We start from the raw sequence: 22,447 nt of genomic DNA on the forward strand, positions 1-22,447 counted from the left end.
GTGCCATAAACAAACACTAAGAGGCAAGCTGCTAAAACAAAAGAAAATGTATGCAAATTGCAATCAAATGAGGATGCCAAAGACTCAACTCCAAAGAATCTTACGGACAGTTTTTTCAGCTCTCATATTAAGTGTCTTGTGTTTAAGAGACAAGAATTAAATATGCATTATCTTGGGCAAAAGATATAACTTATGGGCTTATGCCTGGTGTGGTCTATGTCCTAGCATGCCAGGAAAAGTGGGGGTGTGACCTACCTCGGGACTGAATGCAGCCAGGATGTATGAGGCCTGAGGAGCCCCCACCCACTGCACTCCCGTCTGGGCAACAGAGTGAGACTCCAACTCAAAAAAAAAAGGAAAAATAATAACCCACTTGCTTTGGGTATCCCAAATACTTCTCTATGTAAATCCTTCACGGTGGTTTCCATTGCTAGCCTGGCACAAATGATGCAGACCTGGTCAAGGCAAAGATCAACTTAAGACACTTTGGCCCAATCTGGTAATAGTTTAAAGAAACTGTTACACGAGCTGAGTGCAGTGCCTCATGCCTGCAGTCCCAGCTACTCAGAGGCTGAGATGGGAGTACTGCTTAAACCCAGGAGTTTCAGGCTGTAGTGAGCTATAATGGCACCACTGCACTCCAGCCTGGGCAACAGAGCCAGACCCTGTCCTCTAAAACAAGAACAATAAAACTATTACAAAGGCTTGGGTGGGACTTTGACATTCTTAGCCCTAACTGAGTATATGATGAGCTCCTAGATTCAATCAAAATTCCCCAAGAATCCTAAAAGGGGGAAGTAAAAAAGAGAAGATACGGAAGTTTTCATTATTATTTGACCCCATATCACAAAGCTCATTGGGGATTTATATAGTTAGGCTGCTCATTAACCAGCTCTATTCTTCAAAGTCCTTACAAGTAATTATTACAATTTATAATTTTTACAATTTTTATAATTATTACAAGTAATAATTTTCAACATATATTATGTTCAAAATATAAATATTACTATATGTTCATATATTTATTTGAATGCCAGAAATATTTTATTAATGATATTAATTCCAATTCTTACCTCCAAAATTCTGTCTCCTGATTGCAGGCGGCCATCTTTTATTGCAGCTCCCTTTGGTAAAATGTTTTTTACAAATATGGGACCAGGACCATGTATGGAAGAGTCTCTAGTAACCACAGTGAAACCAAGTCCTTCAGGGCCTAGTGAATAAGAACAGAAAAACGCATAGTTGTTTTGAGTGTAGTACTATATTAAATCTTATAGTAAGAGCTACCTAATTTAGGCTAAAACAGAATAAATGAAATATTTGCATTCGAGGAGATTTCAAATATGTTTCTGCTATTCTGGTTTCAAATATGGATTATAGTTCCTGAAAGGCCATGATGGCACCAAAGTGAATTTAGGACCCAATAGCAATGTATAACACTTTGGCTTATTCAGGTTCTAGAAGAAATGCACATGTCATCCATATGGGAGATTGATTTCTCAGTATGTCATTACCTGATTTTGTACTTTCCTGAGAGGTAAAAGGCCATTTTCAGCCTCTCTATCAGCTGGCCAACCTGTGACTGAGCTTCTGCTTTGGTATCCACTCCTTGTACGACAGCATCCTAATGCCCCGTTAGCAAGAGTCCTGCTGTTTCTGTCCTGTTCTCTTGCATCTTCAATTTCTCCCTTCAGGATTTGTCACTCTGTCTAAAGATATGCTCAAATTTCTCCACCCTAAAGAATCCTTACTTCAATCTTACTGCTTCTTCAAGTTTCCATCACCAGTGACCTACTCATGATGGTCTCCTTCCATGTCCTTGAACCTTTCCATTGTCTAGCTTTGACACTTCCCACCAATCATTTTCTCAAAGTTAATTCTCTCCTTGGTCTTGTTTTGTTTTGTCTGAGACAAGGTCTTGCTCTATCACCCAGGTTGGAGTGCAGTGGTGTGATCATAGCTCACTGTAAATTTGAACTGCTGGACTCAAACAACTCTCCCACTCAGCCTCCTGAGTAGCTAGGGCTACAGGTGCACACCAACAAGTCCAGCTATTTTAAACAAATTTTTTGTAGAGATGAGGTCTTGCTGTGTTGTCTAAGCTGGTCACAAACACCTGGTCTCAAGGGATCCTTCTACCTTCGCCTCTCAAAGTACTGGGGTTACAGGCATGAGTCACTGTGCCTGGCCCCTTTTTGGTTTTCATGTCTTTATTTTCTGATTATCTTCCCACCTCTCTGATCATATCATGTGTGTCCTTCTCTCTTACTTTTGTCCATTGTCCTCCATGTGACCACAGTTGTTCCCCAAGGATCTGACTTGGACCAATTTGTCTTCTAGACTCCCTGTCTTGGACATTCATAGATCCAACTATCATCTCCCTATGGAAAAGACCTACTTCTCTTTATTTGGCCCTAATCTTTCTTTCTGATGTCTATTTCTTAGATATCACCATGCATATTTCAGACTCTATGATGTACCCCCTTTCTCTGATCCAGATCCTGACCTTTTCAAATATCCTCATCTACTTAAAATTCTAATTTCTAGCAATGACACTTCCATTATGCAAGTCACTCTGGCTGAAAACCTCAGGAATAGCTGAGATTCTACTCGTCTTTCTTCCTACAGCCCCTAATCAACTGAAGCATGCACATTATGCTTCCACATTTAGTCAGATGCAATGTACCCTTTATTGATCCTTTCCTGTTTGGTCTCTTCTTCTGCATATCTTTTTGCTGTCAGATTCATAATCCCAAATTATAGTTGTGATGTCATAGTCTTCATTTTTGCATTCAAGACTTTATGATGGATTTCTGAGTTGATTCTGTGTCTGACTCTTTCTATACTCAAAGCACTCAGATCTATGTCTTATACATAGCTGGATCATTTGTATAAAAATACAACTGATACATTTAAATAAAAACCTAACTGCTAAGCATAAGCATACTAAAGTATGTGTGCCTTCTAGTCAATATGTTTGCTTCCCAGTATAGAATTCTTAAAGGTGAATAAAATTTTGATCAGAGAATCTCTCTATAGCCTAATAAAAATACACATTATTTGTTTTTTAAATATATATGTAGGTCTTCCAAAACTACTCTGTGATCTTAATTTCTCTATAAATTCATACAAGAATCTGTAAGATCATGGTTTCTTTTGAATGGTCTTCCAGAACACAGAATTTCAGAAGGTTGCTATGGGGAATTGGAACATCAGGCAGAGGCTACAAAATAACAAGCACACAGCACATGACTATGTGTGTGTGCTCTCCTGTGTATGTGTGTGTAATATTGTATAAATATGCAAGAACACACATGATCTGCTCTCACTGATCTGTGCTTGAAATGGATAGAAAAGTTGAAAAGAAATGAAGAAAGAAGATTATACATGCTTTTGAAATTAGATATCTTTTAAATAAATGTTTGCAATGTTGAATCTGTGAAATTAGTAATCATTACATATTTGCTTTCCGAGGAATAAAGTTTTTGCTATATAAAAGCTGTCTAAGGCCGGGCTTGGTGGCTCAGCCTGTAATCCCAGCGCTTTGGGAGGCCGAGGGCGGATTGCCTGAGCCTGTGGGTTCAAGACCCGCCTGGGAACTTGGCGAGACCTCATCTCTACAATAAATCAAAAAAAAAAAAAAATTAGCTGGACGTGGTAGTGCGTGCCTGTAGTTCCAGCTACTCGGAAGGCTGAGGCAGAAGGATCGCCGGAGCCCAGCAGGTGAGGCTGCGGTGGCCGGGAGCGGCCACTGTACTCCAGTCTGAGTGACAGAGAGACTCCAACTCAAAATAAATAAATAAATAAATAAAATAAAAGCTGTTTAGAAAAACAATGGGCTTTTTGGACTTGGGCCTAAAGGATGCTTCAAAAAATCACCAGTCGTGCTCAAAACAGGAACAACTGAATTTGAGGGCCCACTTAGTATTAAGTTGTAACACAACATTGCCCTACTATTGTCAAGCTTGCAATGATTCTTTCCATTCGCTTGATGTCTTTACTATTTTCTTGTTTCAAATAATCTACATTTTCCAGAAGAAAAGAATAAAAAGAACCACAATTTCAAGAAATCTAAGTTACCTAAGTACACACTTAAATCTATTCTTTGATACAATTAAATGAAGGAAGAATTAACTAAATTAGCCTTAATGCATTGCTCTTAACCAATTTTGCATGCTACAATAATAGAATGCTATTAAGCATAATTTAATAATTACCTTTCTTTAGGTCAATCTTAATCTTCTTTGCATTTTTCTTGCTGCCAAATCCCATGAGAGGAGAGAGTGAGGGTGAGGGTGGCTTTCTTTCCAGTCTCAGTGCCCGGGGGCTCTTGCTGTGCTGCAGGAAAGTCAACGCATCTGCTTCAGGACTGTTTGCCCCTGTAAAATTTGCTGTCTTTAGTCCCGATTTCCCAAGAATGGGAGGCGGCGCCTTTGTTTTCAGACCTCCATCACTGTTACCAAAAATGCTTAGGGGTCCAATAACAGACTTTTCGTACTGCTCACGATTCTGAGGTGGGAGCACGTGGAGGAGCACAGCTGGGGACCTCATGGCCTGGCGGAAGACATCCTGAGCCCTGGAAAGAGAGGAGGCACGTGGAGCATGACACCGTACTTCAGCACCATCTACTAAGGTGCCAGCATGGTGGCAACCATCAGCATACCCGCCACTATGACTTCACCACCCACACACTGGTGGCCTCTCATTACCTGTCCACCAGGTGCCACGTGCTGGTTACAGGCGTGTTGTTACCATGCACAATTCTCTCACTGAATATCAACAAGTATACCAGGTGAGTTTAATTAGCTCTCATATCACAAATGGGGAAGCTGAGGCTCAGAGAGACCAAATCACTTGTCTAGCAACCCACAGCTTATATGCACTTCTCAATCTGAACATCTAACCAGAAGTGATTACTGAGGTAAACATAAAAAGTCAACTTTAACTTTAGAACGAAAAAAAAAAATCACATCTCTCATCAGATTACTAGTTAGATTTCTTTCAGGACGTCCTTCTGAAGCCCAGCTCTTCTCTAAAATGCGTTGTTTTTCTCAAGTTCAATATTGACACAAACGTCTCTTCATGAAGACATTGTGGCAGGTCATTTGGCTGGGCCTAAATGTCCCAGTGGGTTCCCAGCCCAGCACACACCCTTCTTGTTACTAGAGTATCTGCATTTTTTACTTTTCTGTCCCAGCACTTTGTGTTCTTCCCCAAATTTCCTACTATGTCCCCCACCTCCGCCATATCCTTCATGCCTCTGTATGCCCCATGCCTAGATAAAAATACCACCTTCTCCAACCTTCATTGCCAGTGAGGTGTAAGTGAAGGGGCTGGGGAGACTCTGGGGAGGTTGGCTAGGCAGGGAGGCAGAGATTTCTGTTGTCCTGTTTTTCTTCCCCACTTCTTAAGACTCAGGTGATGGGGGGACTTCAGCAGCGCCCTGTGACCATAACTCAACTGGATGACAGTATTCACATGGCAGGGATACAGAACAGAAAGTCAGAGGACGCCAGACCTACAATGGCCGACAAGCTGCCACCCTGCCCATGCACTGCCCGCTTCCATGCTGACTTGTCTTTAGAAAAAATAAAGTCAGTCTTTTAAAAACTGTCTTTATTTCAGGTCTCTGTTACTTGCAGCCACGCCAAATAATAGCTCATCATAATCCTAACTGCTATCTGCTCTCACCCCCACTTCCTGAAGGGCTTAATTCCCGACATTATTTGGGAGATTCCACACAGGCTGCCAGCTCCTTGGTCAGTTCCCCTGTGTCATTTCTGCTTGACTAGGAATCCGTTTCTACTCCATACTAACTCTATACTAAATATTTACGAGCTTCAGTTTCTTGTCCTTGTCAGAAGCACAGTGGTGTATAAAAACAATTTCATTACTACTACTAATTATAATTGCGTCTATCATTATTTCAACAAAATAGACTCTTTTAAGGGGTTATTTCTTCCCACATTGAAGCTGCCAGTACCCACTTTTCCTCTACCCATAACCACTTGCCCCCTTTCACACCTATGTGTGTACACAATATTGACAACTAATGACCAGAGATAACATATATTATGAGCTGCTTGGAGCAGAAACAGGAGAAGGTGGTGATGATTACCAAAGAGTATTAGAACTTATTCCCTCATCTGACAATCCCACTGCAATGGCAACATACATTTTAAAAATATGCTTCAGACTACTGTATACTCAAATTCTTGGGTATGGGAAGCTATTCCCATAATATTTTCACATGCAGAGAAATGATTTCTTAAGGGAGAGTATTTTAATTTTATTTTTTTCTATTTGTTTCCATTATTCAGTGAGTCCTCACAGACATTTCTCACAGATTTTTTTCATTTAAGGAAGATTGCTGACATTGAGTAAGTTAATTAATAAGCTGAACTAACAGTCTGTGAAAAGAGCCATTAACTAGCAGCCCAACTGACCCATAGCCCAAGATAAACAATCCCATCCACCAATGCCCAGGCAAGACAAGCAGGCAGGGAGGCTGGCTGTATTCTGTGTGCTAACATTCTCAAGCTGGCCAAGGACATGTGCAGGCCACCTTTAAGTATACTAAAACATCAGATGCATTTGAAAATGGATGTCCTGGGGTCATTCCAAGGGAACTGACCAGAAATTCTACCTACAGTTTTGGTCATAATGAGTTCAGTAATGATTATAACCATTCTAGGAATCAATAAAGTAAATAAAACAATGAAAAAAATGCTTACTGAGCAAAGGTTTTGTCGACGAGATCCACATTGTTGATTTTTACAATACATTCATTTTCCTGAAATAGGCCCTCCTGCTTGGACCTGCTGTTCTCTTCAATGCCTCGGATGAAGAGTCCCAGAATCCTAAATACAAAATTTAGGTTGAAAGAGAGTTACTGAATAATAATATGCTAATTATTTCTTCACTTACAACTATTCAGAAATAAGTATTGATTTCTACTTACAAAAGAATTCTCATGCTTCAAATTCAGGCAACTGTTTGCTATTTAAATCCTTAGTCCAAAAAAAACAAAACTCACTACAAGAGAAGAAACCCTCCAAGACAAATATGCACAAATACCCACCCAGAGAACAGGGATCTGCAACTCTGTTCCTCATGCGTGCAGTGACTTAGAAAAGGCTAGTATTGTTGAGTAGTGTGGGTACAAAGCCGTATGTCAGAGGACAGCACATTTGACCATCATGAGGAGGTTTCAGTGCCGACGTGGCAACTCGATGTTTAGCAAGGCGAGAGGACTAGGCATTCATAGTTATTTTTTACAGTCCTACTACCTATTCCAACAATTTGCATTTTAAGAAGTAAAAAAACACTTAAGCTCTGATCATATTACTCAGTTTAGAAGGAAGTTCCATCCCATTTCTTAGAGCCTCTGAATCATGTATGCATTGGGCATTTTCTCTGTGCTCAGGATGGAGGAGTGGGAGATGAGGTCATAGGACCAGAACCAGGGAAGTTGGGTATTATAGGTTTGGGATATAGTTGAGGTTCAAAAACTGGGACATCACCAAGCCTGGAGGCTTCACAGATTTGAGAGCCAGCACTGGGTGGAAGACCTGGCCACACAGGGGGTTTCAAACTCCAGTCAGTGGACTGGATCTGCAGGTTGCTGGAGGGGAGCAGCCGCTGCCCATTGACTCCAAGCAGGGCACGAGGGGGCAGGGCTTTGGGAAGAGCTTTCTGCAGTTTCCACCAAGACAGTGCTGGATTCAGAGGGGATGTCTAGAGGTGCCTGCATCTTGTGGCTGTGGTTTAGAGGCAGAAGGGTTGGAAAAGAAGGAAAGAAGAAAGAAAACTACAGTCACAGGAATTAAGTTATATATATATATGCATATGCATGTATGTATATGTATGCATATCACTCTTCTACGCATATAAACCAAAACCTAAAAGAAGTAAAACTTACATCTTACATCTGTTACAGCAACTCTCATGTGAGGGATACCCCCTCTCTGTGTGACATCTTAGCCGTGTGGGTCCTAGCCATGTTCCAGCGTGAGAAAGATAGACATGTACTCCCTAAGCAGTCGCTAGGTGTGACCTCCACTTTCCCAATCCCCTCGTCTTTCTAACTTTGTCCCTCTCTTTTATGTCTAAGCCTTGTATGCTGTGACATAGAACCTTTGCATTAAATTCCAAATATCAATAAAAGATAAGCCCATTTTAGGTGTGAGTCACAGGGCCAGCTGTGGAAAAGTAGTCATTTAGGCCAGCCACAATGGCTCACACATGTCATCCCAGCTCTTTGGGAGGCTAAGGTGAGAGGATTGCCTGAGACCAGGAGTTTGAGACTAGCCTGGGTAACATAGTGAAACCTCATCTCTACAAAAAGTCAAAAAATTAGCAGGATGTGGCCTATGCCTGCAGTCCCAGTTACTCAAGACGCTGAGGCAGGAGGATTGCATGAGCCCAGGAGTTGGAGGCTGTGTTGAGCCATGATCATGGCACTGCACTCCAGCTTTGGTGACAGAGTTATATTATGACTCAAAAAGGAAGCGGGGGTGCTATATAGATTGAGAGTCTCAGGGAACATGGGCCTCCTGTGTGGAGGTCCGCAGAGTTGAGCCTCTGCCTCCAGGGCCTCGGTTCGTGGACTGAGCTCACATCACCTCCAAATCTCCACAGACCTGGTACATGCAGGGATGTTTAGGTCTCTATTTCAAAAACATTAAATGCACACAGGAGAGGGAACAGCAGACAGTCGTGCCATGTGCCACAGGAAGGCTCAAGGTCACAGGCATGAGGTCTTGTGTTTCTTCTCCCAGTTCCTGCAGGTTAGCAAGTTCATCCAACCTACTCCGAGTGACCTTACTCGCGTAACAAAATATTAAAAGTTGAACTATTTGACACGTAAAAAAATATATGAAAATTGAGTCTTTTCTCAAGTGAAACAGCATTATTCTGAGTGCGCACATCTTGGCGCAGTTACGGTGGGTTTACAATGGCATGATTGGTTAGAAAGCTCACATGTGGTTATAAACTAGTTTATGTAAGTGATTTTTTTTAACAGGCATTCAAGTCTTCCTTTAATTTAATTCAGTACATCATCAGTCATGTAATGTTACTCCCTAGGATTTAATTTCATATTTTGGGAGATGAACTAATTCTTTCAGGCCACTGGGTTGCAATTTAGCTGGCATATTACAGCTGGGGTATGCTATGTGAACCTCGCTGATCTAAATAGTCTAACTTTCCATGAAAAATTTATTGACAGAATAAGCCCAACTGTAAAACCCATGTGTCAGAGGTAATTTTGGTAAAATGTAAAGCTGCCTGATTTTATTAGTTTGGTCCCTGGCAACAAACCACTCCTGCTCTCTCTATTCTATGGAAGAGAGATCTGCCTTCCAGTTTGATTTCACCCAGACCACTCTGAGGAGACTCAGAAAACAATATCTCATCATCCTCTTTGCCCTGAACCGGTTGCCTCATCTGGGATCAAGACACACAGAATTTAAGGACGAATGCTGCTGAGGAGTGGTAGGCCGAGGCATTATGAGCAGTGATAAAGGGTGCTGGCCACGCAGCGTCAGAGAATACTTCCTGCTCTCCTGACAATCTTTTAGGCACCAATACCTTCTCCTTTACTCCTTCCTTTCCTCCCCATGCTTTCCTGTGGCCTCAGCGAACTCTGTCCTCAGTCTGTGTTGGTCTCCACCCATCCCTCCTCCCTCCCATGTTCTACTGCCTTTATTAGGAAACTGAGGGATATCACGCTCTCTTTTTTGAAAAAAAAAAACAAAAAACAAAAAATAAAACTAGATCTCATGTTTTCCACTCAAAAAAATACATCGATTTTATAAACATGTAATAAAATATAGTTGCTTTTTACTTGTAAGAACTTAGGTTTTGTATGTCTGTTTCATTGTGTTTTTACTGGGAAAGTCGATGGCCCTCAACACAAGAACAGTCAGCACCCCGTGCTATGGTGTCTGATGAATTCATTCAGCACAGAAACCACGATATTCTACCTGGGCTGTTCTAACTTAGGTTTCTTATTCAACAACAGGTGTGGCAACATTTTTCTAAAAGAAAAAAAATACGTTGGAGGCAAAACCAATTACAGTAATCTTAGTAAAGAATTAAATGTAAATTCTAATTTAAAATAATGACACAAACCAATAAATGGAAGGAAATTAAGAGCAAAGTAGACCACTCTGACCTTCGCTGAGCCCCCACACTCACACGGTGAAACCATATGGCATTGTGGAGTGAGACACTTGCCTGATATGCTCTATACACAGAGGCATCTAGACACATGGGTTGAGTTAAGTGTGCTGTTTCAGCCTGTACTCATTACCCCTTAACTTTTATTGGCTCATGTCTCCACTTCCATATTATTTTTAATGTTTTTTAATTAAATTTCCTTTCTATAATACTAGTGGATAGCCAAAAAATAATAGAACTATTTCATCAAGTTACTGAACAGTTGACCATAAACTTCTAATAAAACTTCATTTCTGAATCAGGCTTTTTTTGTTTTAGCCAAAATAATCATCATACTGATGATTTACACGGTTATGCATTGTGTGTTTTACAAGGAGCTTTCACATTTTTAATGTCACTTAATCTCTATAACCTTGATGCAAAGTAGGTATTCACAAGAGGAAAGTTTAGGGGACTTGCTCGAGGTTATAAAAAAGAATTCTGGGATTCATATCAAATTGTTCTGAATCCAAGTCCAATATTCTTTCTATCATACTACGAGGCTTATGCTAGGTAGGAATCAGAATCAGAAAAGAGAAGGGAGAAAAATCAATAAAGTGTAGTGTTTTTCTTTCATTTGAAGTGAGAGAAGGTGATTTCTGACCTATGGGGTCTGCTTGGTTTTTGAACCATTGAAAATAAAGTATGATTACTGTCACATTGTATATTTCCTCATTTTTGGAGATTGAGAAGATCTTGTGTTGTATTCCAGTTTCATTAAACTAAAGAGCCTGGTAATTTAACAGCTGTTATTTCACAAAGCTCTATCGGAACCTTTAAAGTCATTAGAATTTATCCTGACAACTGAGTAAATATTCACCCTGTCTATCAAAAACAACCTCAGTTTGTCCTGCGCCATAACCCATAACATTTATAAACATACTTATTAACACACACAGGAAATGAGACAGTAGGAGTCACTAGCTTTTTGGTTCATTTCTTTTTGGCGAACATTTATTCCAAAAGAGCTTGGCATCAGATGTTATTTGAAAAAAAAAGAAAGGAAAAGGTGATGACTTCGCAATTACAGGTAGCAGATGGCTACCTGCTGAGTATGATGCCAACCAAAACACCAAGACTAAATATGTTCTTCCTGCTATAGGGCAGACTGAACTGAATAAATATTCAGAACCAGTAAATTAATACTATATAACCTTTGGGAAAATGTTAGTTCGAGAAAGAGCAATGGAAGGAGAAAAAGTCATGAGATCTGGATTTTGTGTGACCTTGGGAAAATCAAAAGACTCTTCTGGTCTTTGATATCCTCAGCTACCATAAAGCATTCTGCCTTTTCAATGATGTATTTAAGAAAATAAATTTAGTAAATTAATTAAGGGCATATCATGTGAGTAAAAAACAGACTTTCTTTTAAGTTTGACAACCCTTGTCAATATCAAGGAAGTGCTAAATGTGATCATCTAATTGAAAAGTGACATAACATTTAAACTAGTGCTAAAGGTTGTTATAATAGTGTTAACATTAACACCTTAATTTCCATCAAGGAAACAAGTTTTAAATTCAGTTAGATAAATGTGAATGTCAAAAAATGCTGACACAATCTACCATTTTTACCATTGTGTATTTAGCAATATGATGTCTTTAAAACTTCCAGAAGGACATGGTAAATTATTTTAATTGTCCAAATTTTATTCTAGAAAAAAAAAAAGCACGATGACATTTTGCTCCTACAATTAAAAACCTCATACACATGCAGTTTGTGATATAGCTACTTAAAATGTTAGAATATTTGTCATTCAGGATATATACATTTGGAATTATTATGTACACTTGTTGATGTGTATTCTGGAATATTAAAAAATTCAGTTGAAAGATTTGTCTAAAAGTATGTTCAAACCTTTGCCAAGAGTTCTGTTTACTATGTGTTACTGACAAGGATACTTTAAGAAGGTATTTCATAATTAATTGTAAATGGAGAAACTGTGATTAATTTTTTCTTTTTCATTACATCCTAGAGTAAATGATTTTATTTTGTTTCCAACACATAAGTGGCCAACAAAAGTATATCTTGAAGTATTCATCTGAATAATAGAATTTACACTTAATGCTCTTCTGAGAAGTATTTGGGAAAAGAATCTTGAATCAGGGTTTTCATTAGCTTGGGCTTTAGAAATGAGGAAAACATCTTACCTTCCACTCAGAGATGAAAAGAAGGGCACTACATGTATTCCTAATGGGCCTCCTTCCCCAGAAATCTCCACTGTTCTTGTCATATCACTGAGGCAGAAAAAAACAAGGGCACAGATGAGTGTCTGCTGAAAACCAGATGAAGTACATTAAACACACACACAGCCCTCAGGATTTTTCAACTAATGGAACTTCTACAACAGAGAGGAAGTCAAAGGGGATACATGATTTGCTGGTATGTTTACAAGATCCACAAAATTAAATGTTTAGAAGACTGATTTCTTATTTTTACTCCTAGAAGAGGAACAAATGGAAATGACTATCTACAAAAATAACTTCCTATTTAACTTAATCTGCATAAATCAACATATTTAAAAAGTACACAAAAATTAAATTTCTCCCCATTGAAACATGCTTGAAAATTACTGTACAGATCATAAAAAGCACGGAAGTAAGCACATTGACGCTTAAATATAAAATAGCCTTCTTTCCTGGATTAGAAGAAAAATGAAATAAAACATTAGGAAAAAAGCACAGAATTACATTTTATACTGACTGTGAAGCCACAGTTGGTAACACATACAGGCATGTTCAATGCAATATAAATCATAACTTAAACTAGCTTTTCAATAAGGCTTCAACTATATTCAATGGAACAATTCCAAATTTTTCACCTCCCATCTTTTTTAAAGGCAGAAAAAGAAGTTGCAAAGCTTGAAGAAAATGTATTATAGAAAGAAATGGAAAGCCTGACCTGCCTAACCTACCACCAGATTAAGGAAAGAATGAGCTAGAAAGATTAATGGGTAATGTGTATGACTGAAATATAGAAGGCACCTAGAGCGTTTGGGTAATAAAGAGTGGAACTAACAAGTTTTCATAAAGATGAAAAATAATAACCATGAACAATTATTGGCTCCTTTAATCCCAGAGAGAGAAAAATAATTGCCAGAAGAAAATGATAAAGTTGAAGCAAACATCCCTGTTATGGAAATTGTAAGCAGGTTTCTATTGTTTCCTATTTACATGAAAATGACCTGAAACTAGATGTCAAATTAACAGCTACAGCTGCTACAAATGCTTTTCTGCTCCATGTTGAAAATTGTAAAATTCTGGCATCTTGCTGGAAAGTTGAGAACAGCATTAAGAAAACAAAATGCATGATGAATTCACTCTGCATGAAGTGTTCTCTAAATTATCAGCAATCTAAAATAAATACATCAAATATATTCTCATCAGTGGGCTAGGTTTATTTTTAATGTGTTTTCTTTACAAACCTATTATCATTAAGAACTTCAAAAAAGGAGCTTGCCAGTTTCCAACATTTGTGGAATGTGGTGGAATTTTAAATCTGATAATAAATTTCAAATGCGTTTTGCCCAGATATTGCTGATATATGTAAAGCTTGTTTAGTCAAGCAGGTTATATCAGAAGCCTGAAATAAAAGCTAAAATCAAGACAAATCTTAGAGTGATACTATAGTATAAAATGATTTTTCTCTATATGTGTGAGGATATGGACATTTATATGAATATATGTAAAAATATGTATATATGCTATCATATATAGGTATGTGTTGTAAGTCCTGAATGCAAAATGCCTGGTGGGCAGAGAAAGTTGTATGTCTTTTAATGGACCAAGAAGCAATAATTTTTTTGTATAACAGATTTGTAGTGCATTTTTAGGCATTTGAGGAAAACTAAATCCAATACATTTGCATTCTAGGTTTATAATACTGTTTTTAAAACTTTAAAAAACAGATTTGAATCTTGTTTAACCACAGAAACATTATCTTTACCTTTATAATGTATTTTTATAGTTTTGCACTGAAAGTATATCACAAATCTTTCCTAACAAATGTATCAAGTATCACATGCTGATAGCACCCACAGATAATATATATATAGGCTTTTGAAATATTAAGTGTTCAGTCTAGTATAGGCTTCATGATTTCAGCTTAAGAATTTTTAAGATCCCTTTTATGGATTCTCATTTTTTTCTATTTTATAAACCTTCTTTATCCCTACTCTAAACTCTTCCTATAAAACATTACAGATTATATATGTCATACCGACACCTACTCTTTAGTAACCATCAATTCTATATTTTATTTTCACTTAATAAAGCAAATCTTATCATTTGTTAAACTAATGAATCTTGTTTAAAATACTAAAAAATGTTAAGGGAATGCAGTTTTAAAAGTTTATTTCTACTTTTTAAGATTCCTCTTTTCAATATTTCAGACTAAATTTTTATTCTAGCATTTCACAAAATAGTCACAATTTCTTGGTTGAAGGATATTTGATAACTGTTAGAATAGTATCACAAAAATATTACTATCTCAGAAAAAAAGCATAAAATACTTTCAATTTTATTGACTGTAAAATATAAGCACATACAGAAAACAGGATCTATTTAATACAAACAAGCATTATCATTTTTTTATAGACCATGTCTTCTCATGTTCTCTATAAAATGTTATCAATTATTTGTTTCAAGACAGAAAGAGGAGCATCTGAAAAAGGATGCTTCACAGACCAGTTTACATATACTTATTTTAAAAGAAAAAAAAACAACCCTCAGCATTATAAATACTATATGGAGCTCTGTAAGATCTACATGGAGCTCTGTAAGATCTCTGCAGGCATACCCTTCATGGCATAGCAACATAGATTTGAATACATATCTCATAAGCGAGATTTGTGTAGACAAACTCCAGAGTGCAGTTCAGGGACTAGTGAGCAGACATGAGCACATTTACTTATGTTTTGAAGGACAGTGCAGTAGCCAGATTAGCTGGAAGGTGGATTGAAAATAGAAAATGTAGAAATGGCGTGGAAAGGATATTCTAGCAATAGAAAGGACAACAGACTGACAGCTACTTATGAAAAACAGACAAGCGAGGAACTGTGTGGGACAAGGGAAAAATATTTCAGTTAAACAAAGAAGAGAAGTGGAAAGATGTAGCTAAGATCAAAAGTCATCTTTTCACAACTTTCTAAAACATACTGAAACAAGCAGATAGACACAGAGCATCAGGTCAACTAATATTAAGCAAGCTAAATTCTCTAAGTTTCAACTGACAAAACTGATTCAAATAATCACTGGAATAGCTGCTACTGATCTATGAGTTTTGAACAAAACTATAGGTGTAGCTACAGAATCAGTGGTCAAAAACAAGACTGTTATTACAAAGGGTGACTCAGCTAGAGCTAAATGTTAAATGCTTCATTTGGTTTTCATCCAGAAGAAAGGCTTCAAGCTTGGGGGAGAAAATACAGCAGAAGCTGCATGTGTTTGTAGGTCACATTTCTCCACAGAAGGCAAATTACAGCATTTTCAACATAAGGATTATTCAACACTCATTGAGGTATGGGAAAAGACAGGACAGAGGACAGGGAGGGAGAGATACTTTAAATCAGAAGGAAATAATAACTCACAGATGTAATTAGAGAGAAAAGTGTATCCCAGGGGTGACTTTGAGTCAGATATCTGAGGTAAATCATTTAAACTAAGACCCAAGGCCTCAGTCTGCTCATTTGTACAAAGAGGACAATAAGGATTAGGGATTTCCCTAATAGAGTTGTTAGCTTTAATGAGAAAAATAAAGATGATAACACATATACTTTACACATCCCATATCTGGCATATATAAAGAGTTCAATAACCATCAGTTATTAGTATGATTATTAGATCTTTCTAAGGAAACAAATAATCTTAGGGACTAAAAGTGAAAAATCTGTCTCAGGTTTTCCCATTTTTTTCTACTAATCTCCTCAGCAGGACTTAAAAAAAAAAAATCCTTAAATGCTGCAGGATTGAGGAACACATTTTCTTCATGATTGGATTGCTGACCTGTGGAGAGAAGACAAAAAATGTTGCAACAAACAGATAGAAGGTGGTCACTGATGTTCTTCAAGGATGAATTCACAGGCCTGGGTATGAGAGGCAGACTACAAAGGAGACCCTCCAGGAGGAGTTTGCTGAGGACCCCAAACTCTAACTGTCAGTGAGCTGCCTTGTGGACATGAATGTACTAAGTAAAAATCTAAAGAAGAATTTGTTGTTAGTGAGATTAATTTACATCACTTGAGTTAAACAAATATTAATTGAGTCATTTCAATGGGAAAGTTCTCTAAGAAAAAGGGGGGGGGGCGAAAAACAAAACCACAGAGACCAATACTCAGTACACTAGAGGAAGGATTGAGTCAAGTAATAAAAAATAACACAAAGCAACAGAAGAATAGCAGTAGTAAGAGGAGAATATTCTCAGTTAACGCAAGCTGTTATTTGGGAGGCAGTGTGCTCATGGTCTTCTGGGCATTAATACTATGTACTCATATCAAATCTATAAAGTAGCAGTTATGCCACTTTCATCTTAGAAGAAATTTATGCTTAGAGAGCTTAAGGTGGTCTGAAATAATACTATTTATAACAGGCAGAGTCAAGACTCAAACTGGGGTGTGTTGCACTCCAGAGCTGAGTGCTTTATCACTTTTAACTTTACAAGTTCAAAGCAGAAGCACTTTCTGATGTGGTTCAGAGGAAGAGGGTATAGGATCAGGGAGGGAAGCTGGGTTCGGGTACCTCTTCCTGAAGAACAAATGGATTTTTCATCAGAAAAGGTGGGTGAGGGGAAGAAGACAGTGTGCACAGAAGAGCAAGATATTGGCATGTGGTGTGGACAAAAGATGAGTGCAATATTAGCAAGAGACAGAGGGAGGGAAGAAGAGAGAAAATGGAGGGAGAGAATTGGGGGGGAAGGGAGGAAGGGAGAAAATGATGCTGTTTGTAGGACATAGATCAATCATTAGCTTGAGATCAAATCTCAGAGTGGTGTACCAAATTCCAGGCTGGAAAATTTACACTTAATTTGTAGGAAATAAAGTCACAAAATTTTTGAAACTAGGGGACAGTGTGACAAATATTATAGTTTAGAAATACTTTTGCAGCAATATATGGGATTAGCTAGAAAAGAAAAATACAAGGGAGAGATCTGCACTTGAGGTAGGAATTAGCAAGGTATTGCAATAAACTAGCTGGGATTAACAAAGTCATAGAGGCCTGAGCAATGATGATGGGAATAAAGCATGACAACATGGAGAAATGTCTAATATTTTTTTAAAATGGACTCTGTAATGGTTTGCCCAATAACGGACATCACAGGCAAAGAAGACAGGATGAAACATGGTGGCAGCTTTAAGCCGGGAACAAAAGGCAAATCTGAAGGAAGCTTTCTGGGGAAGTAGGAGTGGAGAGAGAAGGCGGGTCAGGGGTGAGTCTGGAATGAGGGACATGGGGAAGGTCTTCTGCACATATTGTTTGCTATTTGAAGAGAAGCTCAAAGTGTACTTCTCTCAAAAAACCGCCCAAGAGAAACCTCGTGCTTCCCTGTCTTTTTGAAGTCAAAGGCAGTTGAGTGGCAGTTCATAAGAGATGCCTCTGGAAGACTATTTGGAGAAAGCCCTTAGCATGTTGTTTCTCCTTAAATGAAGATGTCTGTGTTACTAATAACAGTGAATAGCTATGCTTCTGATTTGTGGAGCAATGTGCCCCACCCATTTAGTCATTCACTCAACAAATATGCCCCTATCATATTCCAAGACCTGTATCAGATGTCAAGAATCCTGTGGAGGACGCACAGCCTTGTTTTGGAGGATGATAAATAGTTACAATAAACTGTAAGACGTGGAATAATGACTATGATTATTGCAATAGCAATTAACTACCCAGTCTTTCATTTAGCCCTGTGCTAAGTCACTTGCCTGCAATATATCTCATTTAGTCTTCAAAATAACATATTGACCATGACACTCATTTTCTTACGAAGAAACCATTTTAAAGAGGTTATATAATTAATCCAAGATTGCATAGGCAGTGAGTAGCAGAGCTAGTGTTCTAAGTCAGGACTTATCCAGATTCAAAGGGTTGGAACAAAGGAATAGTTTGATGAATGCTGTGGTTTGAAAACTTTTATACAACAGTGATATGTGAGACCAATTAGAACAGAGAGTGGTATTTGACAGAGGAGTCAGGTTATTGCAATAGTGTAGCTTCAAGGTAACAAAGGTTTGAGCAATAATTATGGGAAAGAAATAGGTTCAACACATTTTGAGACAGACTCTGCGAATCAGCATGCTCAAAGTCCCACGGGGTGGGATGCCAGAGTCTCCCTGCCCAGAAGATCCTGACCACGTACCCAGCTGAGAGTGGCTTCCTAACTCCTCCTCAAGTACTTTTTCTTAATCCCACACCAACTAGAATCAATGTCCTCAAATAGCACCGTAACGTCCAAGCTCTCCTCCATTAACAGTAGCTTCATGCTGCTAAGATTGTTCCCATCCTCCCCTACTCTGGAGTCTGCAGGTGCTAGGAGTGTGCCCTCAGTCTACTTTCTGAAATGACATCAGACTGATTACAGCTGTGCTTCTGCTATCCTGGGGCTCACTACATGAAGTTTCCTAGCCTTGGTCAGGTAGCATAAAATTAAACACCAAGGAGTCAGAGAAGATGCACACCACAGAAAATATTTTTGTGTTTTGTTTTAGTTTTGAGTTGGGATCTCACGCTCTTGTCCAGGCTGAAATGTAGTGTCATGGTCATGACTCACTGTTGTCTCAACCTCCTGGGCTCAGGCAATCCTTCCACCTCAGCCTCCTGAGTAGCTGGGGCTCCAGGTGCGTGCCACCTGCCTGGCTAATTTTTTTACTTTTGTAGAGACAAGGTCTCATTATGTTGTCTAGGCTGAACTTGACCTCCTGGGCTCAAGCATTCCTCCCGCCACGGCCTCCCAAAGTGCTGGGATTACAGGTGTGAGCTACTGTGCCTGATCAACAGGAAATGTCTGAATCAGTGACTTTGTAGACAAGAGTGGAAGGTGTAGATTGAATCTATAGCTGTTACTTAATTGCTCTAAATTGCAGTTCTTTAACCTATTAAAGGTGAAAAAACTCATTCAAAAAGGCATAAAAAATTATAAAGGCATAGTAAAATTATACAGATGTGCATGTACATATTTTAAATAATGTGTTTTTAAAAATTCCTATACTCCTATTTCTCTCGATTCCCTATACCTGGAGGAAAATTAGCTAATTTGTTTATGTAGCCATAAAGCAAACAATTGTTCACTCTCTCAGGTTATCCACAGGGCATTTGGCCAAGCTGTTAACAAACTTTAAAAAAAAAAAAAAAACTGACATTGAAAAAATGAAATTAAAACCAAATAGAATAAGCATATTACATTCTATTCCCTTCTCCAAAAACAATCTTCTCAAGCTTCTGAAAAGACAATGCTCTGAAAGTTTTCTGTATCCACTTTTTTTTAAGAGAGTGGGATCTTACTATGTTGTCCAGGCTGGATACAAGCTCCTGGACGCAAGTGATCCTCCCGCCTCAGCCTCCCAAGTAGCTGGGAGTAAAGGCATGAGCCACCAAGCCTGGTTTGCTCTAAATTTTTAATATTAAGCAGCTCATTTATCAAGGAAACAATTTTACTAAAGAGTAACTCTGGCCACATGGCTGTAAATTGTCTGAGGAGAAGCTGTACAGTAAAAGCAATGTGATAAGGGATGATCAGCTAACTTCATGTAAATTGGTTGGTACCTATTTATAACTTAACTAAAGAAAGAACAAATGAATGTCAACCTCAGAAGCTTCTCCTGATGCTGATGCCAACCATCTATGAAATATGAAAATATTTTATTTATGCCAAATTGGAAGCCACTTAAACACAATGATAGCATCATTGTTTAAACACAATGATAGTGATGATGATAACAATAGCAGGTAGCACAGGAGCAGACACTCACAGGACGTACTCTGGCCCAAATACTGGTTGAAGTGTTTAATGTACATTAACTCATTTAGTCCTCACACTAACCCTCTGAAGAAGGTTTTATTAGTATTTCTGTTTTACAGACACAAACTAAGGCAAAGAGAGGTGAGTAGTCTGTAGAAGGTTAGACAAAAGCAGAAAATGGCAGACCTAGGATTTGATCCCAGGCAGTGCTGAGAGCTGAGCTGGAAATCAGTACAAAGAAGGCACTGGTGAACACGGGAGCACCTGACTTCAAAGGAGCCACTTTCATTAAAAACAAGAAAAAATCCTGGCTGATGGACAGGATTCATTTTAGTCACATCAAGTAAAATATTGCAAGGTTGTTAAAACACAACACAAAGCAGTACTCAGCTGAAGTCAAAGTCAAAACGCTGAGCCACAATGACCTCTGAAGTGTTGGCTTTAAACTGCTGTTCAAAGGGAAGAAAAAGTAATTAAGAGCTCCTGCTTGCAGAAGATCACTGGCAGAACCAAGGATCATTTGTATATATGTCTGTCAGTAAGTTCTCATATTTTATGAAGAAAACTGGAGAAAAGAACAATTAAGCAATTAACGTTAGAGTTTGGACACGTTTCACTCCACAATTCTACTTATCATGTTCTTTCTTATAAAATAAGAACAATTATAAGCTATTAAAAATATATAAAATAGAAACAAATAAAATGTTCTTGTTTGCATAATGGAAATACCTCAGCACATCCTTAGTTTTTGGCGACGTTGGTAGTTCTGTCTGTCTACCATTCATACCTTCTCCGTTCTCCAAGTTCTGTGTGGAATCCTGTAGTGAAAGAAACTCATAAGCATGAGGATGCTGGGCATATTGAACTGAAAATTTGAATGAAATGTCTCAACACAGGAGGCTAAATGGTTTTACTCGGGATATATACAGAGTGCTCCAATTTCTATGAGGATGGAAACAGGTGTTAATCTTTTCAGGGTTTTCCATGTTCTTTTCTCTCCCGCTTGATTTCTTAAATACTCAAATGGGCCATCCACACAAGCAATATGTTAAGAGCATCCTGCTACTCAACCATAGGCTTTTGGGACTGAGTGTTTAAACAAGCAAGGAAAAGGAATACTAAAGGGGGGCTCTGGTGACAGATGGTGATATTTGAGCTTTAATATACTGTTCTTGCTTATACCCCCCACAATACTGAAACATAAAGCAAACAAAATCCATTAAAAATGTTGCCTGTCAACTGAGGACCAACGGGAGGCCCAAACTTTTCCTGTACAATGTCCACTTATATACCTAACCCCAAATTGTATCCCACATCTTAAAAAAAAAAATATTGCCTGGCAAAGTCACTTCCATCAAAAGTGCAGCACAAACAGTGTAGGAAGAAGAAATCCAGAGTTTTTATTTTGTCATGAAACTCAATGTTGAGGAAGGCCCTCCCAGAGAGAAACTAAAATTGACCTTTTAATTTCTAAGATGGTAAAAATGCATCCACCTCAGAGAGGTAAGAGGGTCAGAGGGGTCCTGCACTCCAAGACTCTGGCAAAGCTGAGCTGGATGCTACCCAGAGAAGTAGAGGCGAGGAGGGATCTAGAAAGCAAGCCTGCTGTCGACTCTTCAGAAGATGTGAGTTATCTGTTAGGCCTCAGAGCTGTTCTTTACCAGGTAATTCTGTGGCTACCCCACTCTTCAGAAGCAAGGTCACAAGAAAATATTGTGAGTTTTGGACTCTAATTTCACTGAAGCAACAAACCACATGGAGGAAGATCCACTATCAAAAGCCACACCTATACACAGAGCATTCATGGATCTGAATGCATTATTTCAACAAAGAAAGTGAAACAGTCTGTGAGCATAAGAGATTAGGCATAGGGAATTACGTTAATATCATGAAGAAATTAAGACAGAGAGCTGTAACTGACGCACTCTGTTGTTGTGAATTGAGTAAAACAATGTCTCTCACTTTTAGACTGAATGACATCATTTCATGTAGGGTTTGTGGTTTTGTGAAAGACTTGGTCTACACTAGATTTTCTTGTAAATTTATTTTTCTCTTTTCTACATGGATAAAGAAAGAGAAGCAAGTCCATAAAGTTAAAGAACACTTCACAGTTTAAGGGATAAAATCTTAAAAGATGAATGTCTTTGAAGGCTTTTGGACCTTCATATTATCATGAAGCACTCGACATATGCCAACAGATAAAAGGAGACAGCGTTGGGCAGGTTACAAAAATACTTAAGTAGATACATTTAACAAAACATTTGAACCTGTGATTATCATGTA

General features: G+C 38.4%; 1 protein-coding gene across 1 annotated transcript in view; it reads right to left on the reverse strand.

The window, feature by feature from the left end:
• Positions 1–22,447, reverse strand: part of PARD3B (par-3 family cell polarity regulator beta) — a 442,984-nt gene that overhangs the window by 354,078 nt on the left and 66,459 nt on the right. Inside the window, exons 3-7 of the mRNA XM_008066237.2 lie at positions 20,894–20,982; positions 12,370–12,456; positions 6,735–6,860; positions 4,218–4,576; positions 1,074–1,213 (exon numbers count right to left, since the gene is read on the reverse strand). Of these exons, the coding sequence (XP_008064428.2) occupies positions 1,074–1,213; positions 4,218–4,576; positions 6,735–6,860; positions 12,370–12,456; positions 20,894–20,982 (801 nt within the window). The remainder of the gene's footprint in view (positions 1–1,073; positions 1,214–4,217; positions 4,577–6,734; positions 6,861–12,369; positions 12,457–20,893; positions 20,983–22,447) is intronic.

The sequence above is a fragment of the Carlito syrichta genome, unplaced genomic scaffold (genome assembly GCF_000164805.1).
Source record: "Carlito syrichta isolate Samal-C Ts95f unplaced genomic scaffold, Tarsius_syrichta-2.0.1 Scaffold308865, whole genome shotgun sequence".
NCBI classification, from domain to species: domain Eukaryota; kingdom Metazoa; phylum Chordata; class Mammalia; order Primates; family Tarsiidae; genus Carlito; species Carlito syrichta.